Source organism: Chrysemys picta, chromosome 2 (genome assembly GCF_011386835.1).
Source record: "Chrysemys picta bellii isolate R12L10 chromosome 2, ASM1138683v2, whole genome shotgun sequence".
Lineage (NCBI taxonomy): Eukaryota > Metazoa > Chordata > Testudines > Emydidae > Chrysemys > Chrysemys picta.
Window position 1 is genome coordinate 179,516,801 of NC_088792.1, and position 12,141 is coordinate 179,528,941.

General features: G+C 44.5%; 1 protein-coding gene across 4 annotated transcripts in view; it reads right to left on the reverse strand.

Annotated features, from left to right (window-relative positions):
* Positions 1-12,141, reverse strand: part of LOC101951390 (Gfo/Idh/MocA-like oxidoreductase domain containing 1) — a 344,332-nt gene that overhangs the window by 25,542 nt on the left and 306,649 nt on the right. For 2 of the 4 annotated variants that reach the window (XM_065585028.1, XM_065585027.1), the window contains exons 2-3: positions 8,612-8,689; positions 112-145 (exon numbers count right to left, since the gene is read on the reverse strand). In XM_065585028.1, coding sequence (XP_065441100.1) covers positions 112-145; positions 8,612-8,689 — 112 coding nt within the window. The remainder of the gene's footprint in view (positions 1-111; positions 146-8,611; positions 8,690-12,141) is intronic. The other 2 variants (XM_065585030.1, XM_065585029.1) reach the window with 1 other exon arrangement.

Sequence of the window (12,141 nt, forward strand, 5' to 3'; positions counted from 1 at the left end):
GACTGTGGGGTACTCAGATGCTATGGTAATGGGGGGCATATGGGTTGAAGACTCACTACAACTAGTTAACAGACTGTGTAGATGCAGGTGGAAAGAAAAAGTCAGCTGTACCTGGATGATACTTCAGTTAGAAGGAAGATCTGATCTGGAGTAAAAGATGAAAGAAACAGAATAACCTCACTTATTTAAATGGCTCTATAAATCACAATAAAGTAACAGAACTGTGTTTTTTAAGATGATTTTATTTAGCTTAGCTAGGCGAGGTCAGGGCTAGTGAAATGTCAAATTAACCACCCTGGAGCTGAGTTTAATTTTCTAATTTAATACATTAAAAATCTCAATCAATATACATCTGAGACCACTTAATATCAACTTGCCTGATTTATCTAAATCAATGTAATGCACTGTTAGGCCTTGTCTATACATATAATTTGCACTGCTCTGTAACTATACTAGTATACTTAAGCAATACAACCCTATTTCCCCCACTTCATAAACATGTTTATACTGGTATAGCGTATTCCCATATGGGAAGGGGAATATGCTATACCAGTAGAAGGCTACATCCTCATTATTGGGTGGGGGTCGATTTAAGATACGCAAATTCAGCTACGTGAATAGCATAGCTGAATTCGACGTATCGGAGCCGACTTACCCCACTGTGAGGACGGCGGCAAATCGACCTCCACGGCTCCCCCGTCAATGGCGCTTACTCCTACCTCCGCTGGTGGAGTACAAGCATCGATTCAGGGATCGATTGTCGCGTCCCGACGAGATGCGATAATTCGATCCCCGAGAGATCGATTTCCACCCGCCGATTCAGGTGGGTAGTGTAGACGTAGCCTAAGGCATTATACCAAGATAACTGCACCCACACCACAGGTTGTACCGCTATAACTATTATGATAAGAAAAACACCACACCCCTAGCCAACGTAATTATATGGACACAAATCTGTGCAAACCAGGCCTTAAACCACTTTAAGAGGGTGCAACTCCCTTGTGTTGACAAATTTGGTTAAATCAATAAAACATGTTGTAGACCTGAGACTGGAAGCTCTTTGGAGTAAGAACTATCTTTTTGTTATAAGTGTGCACAATGTCTACTACAGTGGGACTATGATCTCTGATTGCTGACTCCTAGGAGCTACTGAAACATGAATAATAAAGTAGGAAACATGCTTCTGCTGTGGTGATTTCATCCTCCGCTCGAAGAAACCCAGATCACTTGTCTTCAAATCCTGGTTAATATAGTGGCAAACTGATGACACTAAATGGTCTTGGCTATACAGATGAGCTGGAATCTAAATCATTTAATGGAAAATACCACCCTTATTTACAACAAGGATTTGTCCTTATTTTCAGGCAGTGGTACCCAGGTCCCACTAGTTGCAGGGGGAAATCCCTAAGACATATGGGATAAAAAACTGCAATAAACTTCCATTTGCACCAGTGCAATTTACCTGAGTTCCAAACAGTAGTAAACAGCACCCATGCAAATTACAGGTCATAGAGGTTTATCTGGGCTGCACTGGGCCAGCTACATCAGTGGATGTCCACCAAGTCAAAGCAATCCTCTATGTTATACAACATCTCCCATTCTAAAGAGTCAGAGTGCTTTCAAAAGGAAGAAAGCTAGAAGTGACAATAGCAGGGAGCTTGTAAATCTTGAAAGTTTACTTTTCAAAAGGATTGTCATTGGTTTAATTTATCTACACATTCCTCCTTAATTACGCTGCTGCTTAGAATTCTTCCAAAACCTAAAATCAGAGGCACAGCACAAGTACTTTATCTACAGAGTTCTTAAATAAATACAATGTATTATCCTTTATCTGTACCACTGGGGGCCCACCAGCGCCAAAGCATGAAGAAAAAATCCTTTGAGGTAAACTTCTGAAGTAGAGTCAGCGAATTTAACATTACAATGGGTGTGAGGACTGGCCACAAATTCAGAATGAAGGCAGAAGACCATGAAAACAAGATAAATATCTGGGTAAACTAAGGCCTGGTCTATACATAGTTTTTATACCAGTATAACTATGTTACTGGGGGAGGAGGTGATTTGTATTTTTAATCAAAACAATTAAATCAGTACAACCCCTAGAGATTATTATCTCAATTATACCAGAATTAATTATACCAGAATTATATTATTATACTCAATTATACCAGAATAAGGTGCCTTTTTACCAATAGAACTTATTCCCCTTCCCATATAAGAATAAACTATTGTAAGCACTTTTAGACAAGTATAATTGTGCCCACATGATTGGGATTGTGCCGCTTTAACTATGCCAATGTAGTTTGTGTGTAACAGAGCCTTGGGATTTGTTGAATAACAGAACTGAGAACAACCTCTGTTATAATTTTAATAGTACTAACTAATAAAACACTTTGAGATACAGCTTGTATGAAAAAGGACTTACAAAATAAAGATGCATTATACTGTATTGTTGCTATTTATTTTGCTTAGCGCTGACCATGTGCTCAAACTTGTAGAAGACGTGCAGATAAAGGAGATCCCTGCCTAAAGAGCTTACAGTGGAAGGCCTTGTCTATGCACAATATTACCTGATTCAGGAACTGGTACAAATCACCAACAGTGGCCCTACAAGTAGAAAAGGGCAAGTCATGGTTTGCCCCAATTTAGCTAATCACTGTTTCCCGTGATTCCTAAAGCCTTGTCCACACTAAGGTAGAAATGTTTTGTAAGATACCAGAGTTGTCATCAGTTCAGTTGAATCTGTATTAGCCGGCCCATCTACACTGGGGCTCTCAATGGTGCTATCTGGCTCTAGTAGCCATTCTCAGCACCATGTCAAATAAACCCATTCAGAACAAGTCAGAGAGCCAGCTAAACTATGGCTTGTCTACACCGCAATTTCTCGCTCAGGGGTGTGAAAAAACACTCCCCTGAGTGCAACAAGTTTCAGCGCTGTAAAGCACCAGTGTAGACAGTGCCCAAGCACTGGGAGCTATGCTTCTCGTGGAGGTGGGTTTTTTAGAGTGCTGGGAGAGCTGTCTCCCAGCGCTTTGCCACGACCACGCAAGTCACATTAAAGGGCTGCCAGTGTAGACTAGCCCTATGGCTCCCAATGCTGCTAATCCACTGTTAGCAATGGTGGGTGTGACAGACAGGGCTGGTGCAAGCACTAGGCGGACTAGGCGGCCGCCTAGGGCGCCAAGTGGTTGGGGGTGCCAAAAAGCGGTGCCCTAAACATTTTTTTTAAACAGCGGAGCACAAGGCTGCCGCTGCTCCCCGCCTCCCAGTTCTAGAGGGGCTGCCTGCGGCGCGGCCAGTCCCTCCCCCCGGGGGAGCAGCCAGTGGCGGAGCGGGGAAGGGGAGGGTCTAACGCTAGCAGTTGCGCCTTCTTCCCTGCGCCGCGGGCCGAGTCGGGCTCCCTGCCACCCCCAGGGTTCTCAGCGGCAGCAGCAGAAGGCTCGGGCGTGAGAGTGGCTGGCTGCCTGTGCTGCCGCACAGAGCCCCGGGGCAGCGGAAAGCCCAGCCCGCAGTGCGGGGAAGAAGGCGCAGCTGCACTCTGCAGTTCGGGCGGAGAAGCTAGGTGTCTACTCCGCCTGCAAGGTACCTAGCCAGGCCGCAGGGAGCCGCACGGGCCTGCGGAGCGCCGGGGGGTGGGCAGGTCCAGTTCCTGGCCTGGGGAATGGTATATGTGGAAGCAACCCAGGTACCCCTCCCCCAGCCAGCGCCACCCCCTCCAACACCAGCCGACCAGCTACCTTCTCCCCTGTGCACCCCCCGCCCCAACAACCCACCCTGTCCTGCCACTTTTGCCTCCGGGCAACCTCCACTCAGCAACACCCACCCCCAGCCAGCTACGGTCACCTTCACCCCTGCATCAACCTCGGGACCACCACCCCCACCTGCCATCTCCCTTCTGCCCACTCCTCCCTTGTGCAAACCCCTCCCTGCAACCTTCACCCCCCCTGCAACAACCCTGGGCACAGACATACCCGACACACTCCCTCCTGCCCACTTCTCCCTTATGCCACTCCCTCCCTGCCACTGCACCCCCTGCAACGAGCAACTTTTGCCTCTGTGCAATCTCTTCCCTGTCACTACATCCCCGCCCCCTCCACCTCTTGGCCACCTCCTCCCCTGCAACAATCCCACGCACCCCTCTCTCTGCCACCTTCACCCCCTGGAAGAGCCCCCATACGACCCCCTGCACTTTGTGAACATCTGGGCCCTGGGGGGATTTTGGCCGTAGGAAGGTGGGGGCTGGACATCGGGGGGGGGGCGGGGGGGCACAAGGTGGAAGTTTCGCCTAGGGTGCAAAATATCCTTGCACCGGCCCTGGTGACAGATGTGGCAATATCCTGGAAAAATCTTGTTGAATTAAGTTTAAGTATCTTTGGAATCCATTATATTCAATTCAAAGGTTATGTATTATTATGGGCCTGGATGATCAAAGGACTCTATTGAACAATGTGGCAGAGAAGAAAGGTCTTTTGGGACACTGAGTGAAGTGGATTTCCTGGGAAATATCTGGGGGGGGGGGTGAGTGCAAATTCCACCCCTCCCTGGTTACAGGAAAACCCAGGCTTTAGCCACTACAGCTTAAGGAAGGGACCATTGTCTTCTGATTATCTGTTCCTAGAATCTGAAGATCAAAGGCCCAGGCTGTATAAAGGAAAGACTAACCTATGCATGAGTGTGCTTGTTCTGAACTGAGGCTGTTATGAACTTGTAACCACAGGAAAAACTCCTTGGTGTGATTTGAAGTACTGACTTCTAACAGAGCCCCTGTTGGAGTTGGGGAGGTGATTTCTGGTAAGCTTATTAGCATGTGTGTTGGTTCTTTTATTGTTATATGCTTTCACTTTAAGAATAAATGTGCTTGCTTAGAAAGGGCTGTATGGTCATTTGTAACTGTGGGCAATTAGACTGTTCATAGACACTGAAGAGAAAGTAAAGCGCAGACACTGGCCTGCTTAGTGCTTGGCTACCCTTGTGAGTTACAGTGCTTTAAAGGAGCCCCGGACGCACTAGCTCACTACCCGTCCACACTGGCAAGGCACGCAGAGCACTCTGACTCCGCGGCTAGAGCGCTCCTGGTACTCCACCTCGGTGAGTAGAGTAACGTTTGATGCGCCCCTGCTGGAGCGCCCCAGCGTCAGTGTGAACGAGGTGTTGCATTACTGCATTCTGATCGGCCTCTGGAAACGTCCCATAATCCCCTGAAGTCAAGTGGCCACTCTTGTCATTGTTTTAGATATGCCATTTGAAAGCTCTGTTTGACAGCCAGCATGCTTATCTGCTCCAAAAAGCAACCATTACTGTGGAATGCTGTGTGAGAGAGAGAGAGAGGCGGGGCGGGGGAGGAGGAAGGAGGTCTGCTGCTGTCTGAACTTACAAGACAGCATGCTGACATGTTCTCAGCCCCCCAAAAACCCACTCTCTCCCCCCACATACACACAACACACTCCCTGTCTCACATCACCCCACCGCACCCCCATTTGAAAAGCACGTTGCAGCCACTTGCATGCTGGGATAGCTACCACAATGCACTGCTCTCTGTGGCCATTGCAAGAGCTGCTAACATGGCCACACCAGTGCGCTGTCAGTGTGGACAGACTACAGCGCTTTCCCTACTGCGCTCTACGAAGGCTGGTTTAACTCAAAGCACTCTACATCTGCAAGTGTAGCCATGCCCTTAGTCAGGAGTGAGGAGAGAGACACAGGTCTCCACTCAAGAGAAGTGATGGCAGGGGAGCTGGGAGCCTAGAGTGGGTGCCTTTCGTGAACTGCGAGGGGGAAATACAGGTGCAGTTGCCCTGAACTGTGACAGTGGGAATGTGTTGAAAAGATTCCCTAGTGTAGACAAGGCTCCCAGATGCATCTGCATTAAGACTTTTCACGCCACTGATCTACAACCAATGAAGCTCTGCCAATGGTAATGATGATGGGGAAAAATGTCTGTCCCTGTATACATTAGTACTGCCACTGTTGCTAACACCAGTGGAACTGGACTAATGCTAGACCAATGATGCAAAAAGTGCTAGTGCACGAGAAGGCCTTCACTGCAAGTACAGGTGGTAGTAACTTTGCTCAGCTACCCCAGTGATTGTGATGGTGGGAAAGAGGGGACGATGCTATATGTTATCTCCATGAGAGAAATTTATTGTTCTAAGAATTCATCTAACGTCCTAGTATGCTTGTAAAACACTTTGGGCCTGATCCTCTGTTAAATTTGTTGACTAATATATGCTGGCTAGCAGATAAATATATTAATAATATATATATATTATCAGCACTATACATATATTAGTATGGATTAAGCACCAATAACATAAAGCACAAATATTGTAACCGTGATATAGCCTAAACTGGCCTATACCGTAATCCTCTTCACTTATGCTAAGTAACCTATAACTCCTTGGATTTGCTGAAGTAAGCATTTGACATAAGTAGATAGGAAACTTGTCAAAATCAAGATACATTCATACTATGTCTTAGTACAAGCTAGGGAAGTACCTTCATAGACCAGTAACTGGAATGCTAGTATCCAAAACAAAGATAAGGAAGGAACAGAAAAAGAAGTTACGGAACTGGGTCAAAACTGATGGGTTGGATTTTAGTGACCTGTAAAGGGGTGTAACTTGTAACATCATCATATAAATAATCCCAGCTGAAATGTGTAACTTTGGGAGTACCCCTTATATGTAAGGTGAATGTAACTTTGCTGCACAGGATTGCTCTTTGGAGACTGGTATCATATAGAACCTTTTTCCTGTGCCATGCTAATAAACCTGACTGACACTGCTTACTTGGTCTCTTGGGTATATTTCATAACGAACCAAAGTATGGTGAAGCAATTGATTTATACAATTTATTAACACTTTGTGCCTTCATTTACAGTGGTGCAATATGCTACTATTCTGACTTGGTATGGTTTTACACGGACTTAGCAATGATGTGAATGACTTCACAATGAAGTTCACGTACATGCAAGTGCACCAACCAGTTTCTAAGCATTCTGTAAAGCCTTGTCTACACACAAGTTATACCACTTTCGCTGCACCAGTGTAGTTAAGCAGTACAATCCTAGTGCTAGCATGGATACAGTTATTTCCATATGAAAAGGGAATATGCTATATGGGTATACAGCACCTTTATATCGGTATAACTAAGTTCACATAAGGGGTTCTACCAGTATAACTATCTGAATAAAAAAAAAAAAATCGTACCCTTAACCAAAATAGTTATACTGGTACAAAACAGGACTTCGAATCTGTGGGAACAGCCTACACTCTGCAGCTCTAAGAACTGCTTCAGTCAAAATTATTTCCATCTAAACTGGTTTAGTGCCAGTGTGGGTGGGAGCTAGCTGAAACAGTGCAACTATTTTTCCTGCTACTGCCCTGGTAGCCTTCGGAAGCCTTTGGAATTCTGGGAGCTAAGCCCGGAATTGTGGGATAGGTACCGAGAGGACACTACAAATTAAATGGTTTGGAGCGGTACTAGTTTGGACAAAACTGCATCAACTCAAACCAATTCAGCGTGGCTAGAGTGTACTCAGTTAACTGTACTTAAATTGGTTTAATACAACTGCTTCCATTATAACTGGGGTAATTCTCTAATGTAGAGAATTCGCCAACTTCCAATGTTTTTACCAACAAGTGAGTCAGACAGTGGAGGATGCCAAAGCCTTGTCTACTCTAGAATTCCCACCAGTGCTGTTCCTCCTAGAGCAACTGAACTGGAGCAGCACCAATGGGAGTTTCCCCCCCTAAAATTTTGTAATGTAGACAATGTCAAAGACAAATACAGAGAAAACAGGACAATGTGGGAAATCCAGAGAAGTATCCATGATTTGAGGGACAGAAAGGAGAGGACACAGAGGAGAGTGGGTTATTGTTGGTGTTCAAGCACAAGCCAGGGCTACCATTGTTGTTATGAACTCATGACTGTAGCTACTGATTTATATTGTATATGGATCATATACAGTAGTATTTTCCCTGAGTAAATCAGAACCTTGACAAGACCACAGGTACAACAATCCTGCTGTATTCCAGTAGGAGGTTTGCTTGAATAATGATGAGTTGGAAGGACTGCATGATTGGACCACGTATCACTAAAAGAGTTGGTTACCTTTTCCTGTAACACACGTTGTTTGTTCAACTGGTATTGAGTATGTACAGCTGAGGGCCAATGTATTGTTTGCTTTGATTTCCTAGTAGGTGGCTTGTGCAAGATGGGTACCCCTCACAACTACCCTGTATGTGCTATTTAAATTGCTTTTTGTCTAACCTTTTCATTTGTCATATGATTGACATAACTCAAGTTTAATATTCTGCAAAGTCATCTGTTTACCAAGCACAAGATATTCTACTCAGTATCCTTGATGCTGGGCCACATTTATACTGACTATAGCAGGACAGATATTACATTGCTATTAATAAATAATTATGCTGTTTGCCTTAATAGAGCCTCTCATCCCAAAGGACTCCAAACCTTTTTACAGACAATGGATCAAGTTCTACCACAGTTACAACTATGCAATTGCTTAACAGGGTTAAATGGGTATAAAGGAAGGTGCAAATTAATTATAGATTAGATTCATGAATCACTTCACTACCACTGACGTTACCTCTACTTCTGGGGTAGACGTGCTGCCAGTATTTTGGTACCAGAATGAGGTCCTGACCTGGCTGGCCTCTAGGTGCTACTGTAATATAAATGTTTAATAATGTTTAGACTATATTCCTGAAAAATATACTGTAAATATTTAGAGCATAGCAGAGTGTTTAATCTGCATAATGTGAAATGAGAGAGGATGCAAAGACCTTATCAGAGGAGCTGGGGGCAACCCCCAGTGACGTATTTCAAAAATATCTGACACTAGATGCATTCCAAAGGCAAAACATTTGCTCCTTAAAAGTATTTACATGAACCCTGGGAATAAGTTATCTCTGGCAGGAATGGTTTAGCAGCACCCACACAGTGGGGGAATTCCAGCAGAGACAGAGAAATGACCCCAACTTTCCTTTAAATTTACAGGTGACATTTTAACAAGGATTTCCCAGGAGCCACCTCAGGTACATCAGTGGCTGTCATGCAGCAGCACACAGTAATACTACACAACAGTTTCAGGCAAGGATTGAGGAATATCATATTTAATACATTGTCAGAATTCAAGTATTGACAATTTTTAACTGGGTAGAAAGTTAGAACTCTTTCCAGAGGGATAAAATCATGTTGCCAGTACCGGTAACTCTTCTAGTGCTGAATGCTAACGAGTTTTGAAAGCACATTGTCTTTCTGTCTAGACTTGCTCTGCCCCACCTCTCCTAACCTTGCATTAGCAACAGTGTTATACCCAGGGTGCGTTCATATTGCAGTTGTAGGCAGGTAGTGGAAGAGCAAATTGCTTCCAGCTCATGGAAAAAGAACATGAAAACAAGTTGGCACAAGTACCCCAAGCTTGCCAAGACCAGTGAGAAAGAACAGAGTTCATATTAAATACTAGAACGGGCCTCCATGGTCATTCAAGCCTTGATCTATCTTTCTTCAAGAGGGAAGCCAATTGTGAGATTATTTCTTTATTTGGTATTTGTATTATCCGAATGTCCAGAGGCCCCCAACTAACACTGGGTTTCCATTGTGCAAGATGTGTACAAGCAAAGAGAAAGGGACAGTCCCTGCCCACAGGACCCTATGATTAAAACAGACAAGGCAGACAAAAATCCCCATTTTACATATAGGAACCAAGACCCATGGAGTTTGATTATTTTTTTCCACACAGAAACTGGACTCAGACCACCAACTCATTTCACAAAGGTCACTGAACAGCCCTGGATTTGAAACAACTTTTTGTCTGTTTCTAAAGCAGGCTGGCTCTGAACCATCTCAGGCCTGGGCCACATTAGCCCTTTGTCAGCCATCAGGCTAGCTCAAGGAGCAGTTCCACCTGCAGATCAAAATGGTGGAAGCATGGTAAAGATAGGGCACAAGAATTTTTATCTTTGTGTTGTCTAAACCAGGGTTAAGCAGCACAGTTGTAAGGACACCCACACCCATCTACACCAGAGCCATTTTCAAGGACCTGACAGACCAGCAGTGGGGAAAGTGCTGTAAATTCCCAGTGTAAAAGGGCCCTAGAGGGGACAGTGAAATACTGTGTAACCAATGCTTTCTGCCATCCAGTTCCCCAAGTTTTCATACTGAAAACAAAACAACCTACTATTGCAGGTGAAAGGTCCATGTTTCATGACAAACTATTGCTACACAGAAATACACTATGGGTAGAAGAAAGGTGTACTCCCCTACAGGCACATTACAGAGCTCCAGCAGCAACAGGATAGACCAGAATGGAATTCTGTATAGAATAATACTGGAGAAACTTCTATGTCCCTCCGGCTTTACTGCCATAATCCAGGACAGCACTGTTTGTTTTCAGTCCTTGTTACAGACTAATTCACCAAGTTTCTTCCAGCCAAAGGTGAAGCATGAAGAGGGAAACAAACAAAGGGAAAAATAAAGAAGAGATAAGACCCATTTACTTTCTTTGTCACAGTGGCTGACAATTTCCATCAGGCTACACTGGCACCCTGAGCAGAGGTGGAAGTTTGAGCCCATTTCACCAGCTCAGGGAAGATTTATGGACCTTCTTATTTTAGAAATAGTACACTCCACCTTCCAAAATTGAGACTCCAATGACTCAAAGAAAGTCATTACTCTCTAAGCCATTTTACAGTATTTGAACCCACAAGGATTTTCATTTTTGCAGAACTGTGAAAGTTACTAGTGACCCCCCCTTAACAGAGCAGCCTTTATGTCAACCAGGGCCATTAGGGGGAAGCAGACACTTCAAGTACACAGTAGCCTGAACTTTTCAACTGTCTTCCCTTCAAGGCCTTACGGTAGTTGGAGCTGGTCCCAAGCCGGTTTTCACTGACCAGATAGCAAAAGCACGGGTCTGACAACCACCAATCAAGTGTTAACACTGCAAGGACCTTTGTCTGAATGTGTATAAAGGATCTGTAAAATGTGTGTAAGACAGAGTTTTTGTACTAAGGTGCAAAGCTCTCCTTTCTTCTGCAGAATAAAGCAACTCTTCCTTATCCCTGTCTGGCTGTTATTGGCTCTCAGCTAGGTGGACCCGATATTTCGGTAACAGTTTCTGGCGACCCAGATGGGACCCTCCTAGCTCGGACATTGGACTCCGGACGGCTGCGGCGAACTGGGAACGGCGCCAACGGGGTGTTTCGCCCCTTTTCTCTGCTTCACCGCGGCCCCCGGGGTTCGTGCTCCGATAAGGTGAGTCCTAATAGGATAAGGAGACACTATCTGGTTCTGGTCTGGTTAACCGGTTTATGAATTTCTGTCTTATACATTGGGTGTTAGGTGTGTATTGGTAGAAATTCCTGTAATAGGATCCTATTAGACCATAATTCCTTCTGTTCTCTGTGTAATTCTCTGTTAGAGTGTCAGCAGGCAGATAGGTGGGTCTCTGTTTAGACCATAATTCCCTCTGTTCTCTGTGTAATTCTATTTTAAGAGTGTCAGCAGGCAGATGGGTGGGTCTCTGGTAAAACCCTCTGAGGATAGCCCTTTAGATTATATGTTAAGTAAATGGTCTTTACCCGGTGTTTAAAAAGAAACAGTTACACCTTGTGTAGAAATTGATGTGGCTAGTGTTGTAGAAATTGAATTGTGGATAGGATGTGCATTTTCCCCAGAACATGTGCAGTGTATATTGTAGCAGAGGTAAAAGAAATGCAAACCTACCAATATAGGTTGTGTTGTCTCTTCCAGATCACTGGGTGTTTGAAAGCAGGAGTTAGAAGTAAAAGGCAATCAAAAGTCTGGGAAAGTTAATTGTGTCCCTTTTTACGTAAGAATCTTTAAGCTGTGGATAGCTTTGGATCTGGAAGCAAGCCAGAAAGCATCTGTATTAATGCAATTTTCTAACTAATAAGGTAGAAGCCACTGAAACCTGGGCTGCCTATGAAACAAATAAAGGAAATATGGGGTAATTCCTCTGTTTTGCCTAAAATCAACAAGAGTATGTGTGTATATAAAGGAAATATTTTAAGCAATGACTGACTGCCCAGAAGGGGTAGACCTCTGTTCTTTTGTCTTTCAGATCATCAGAGAAAACGGATGCCAGCTGAATAG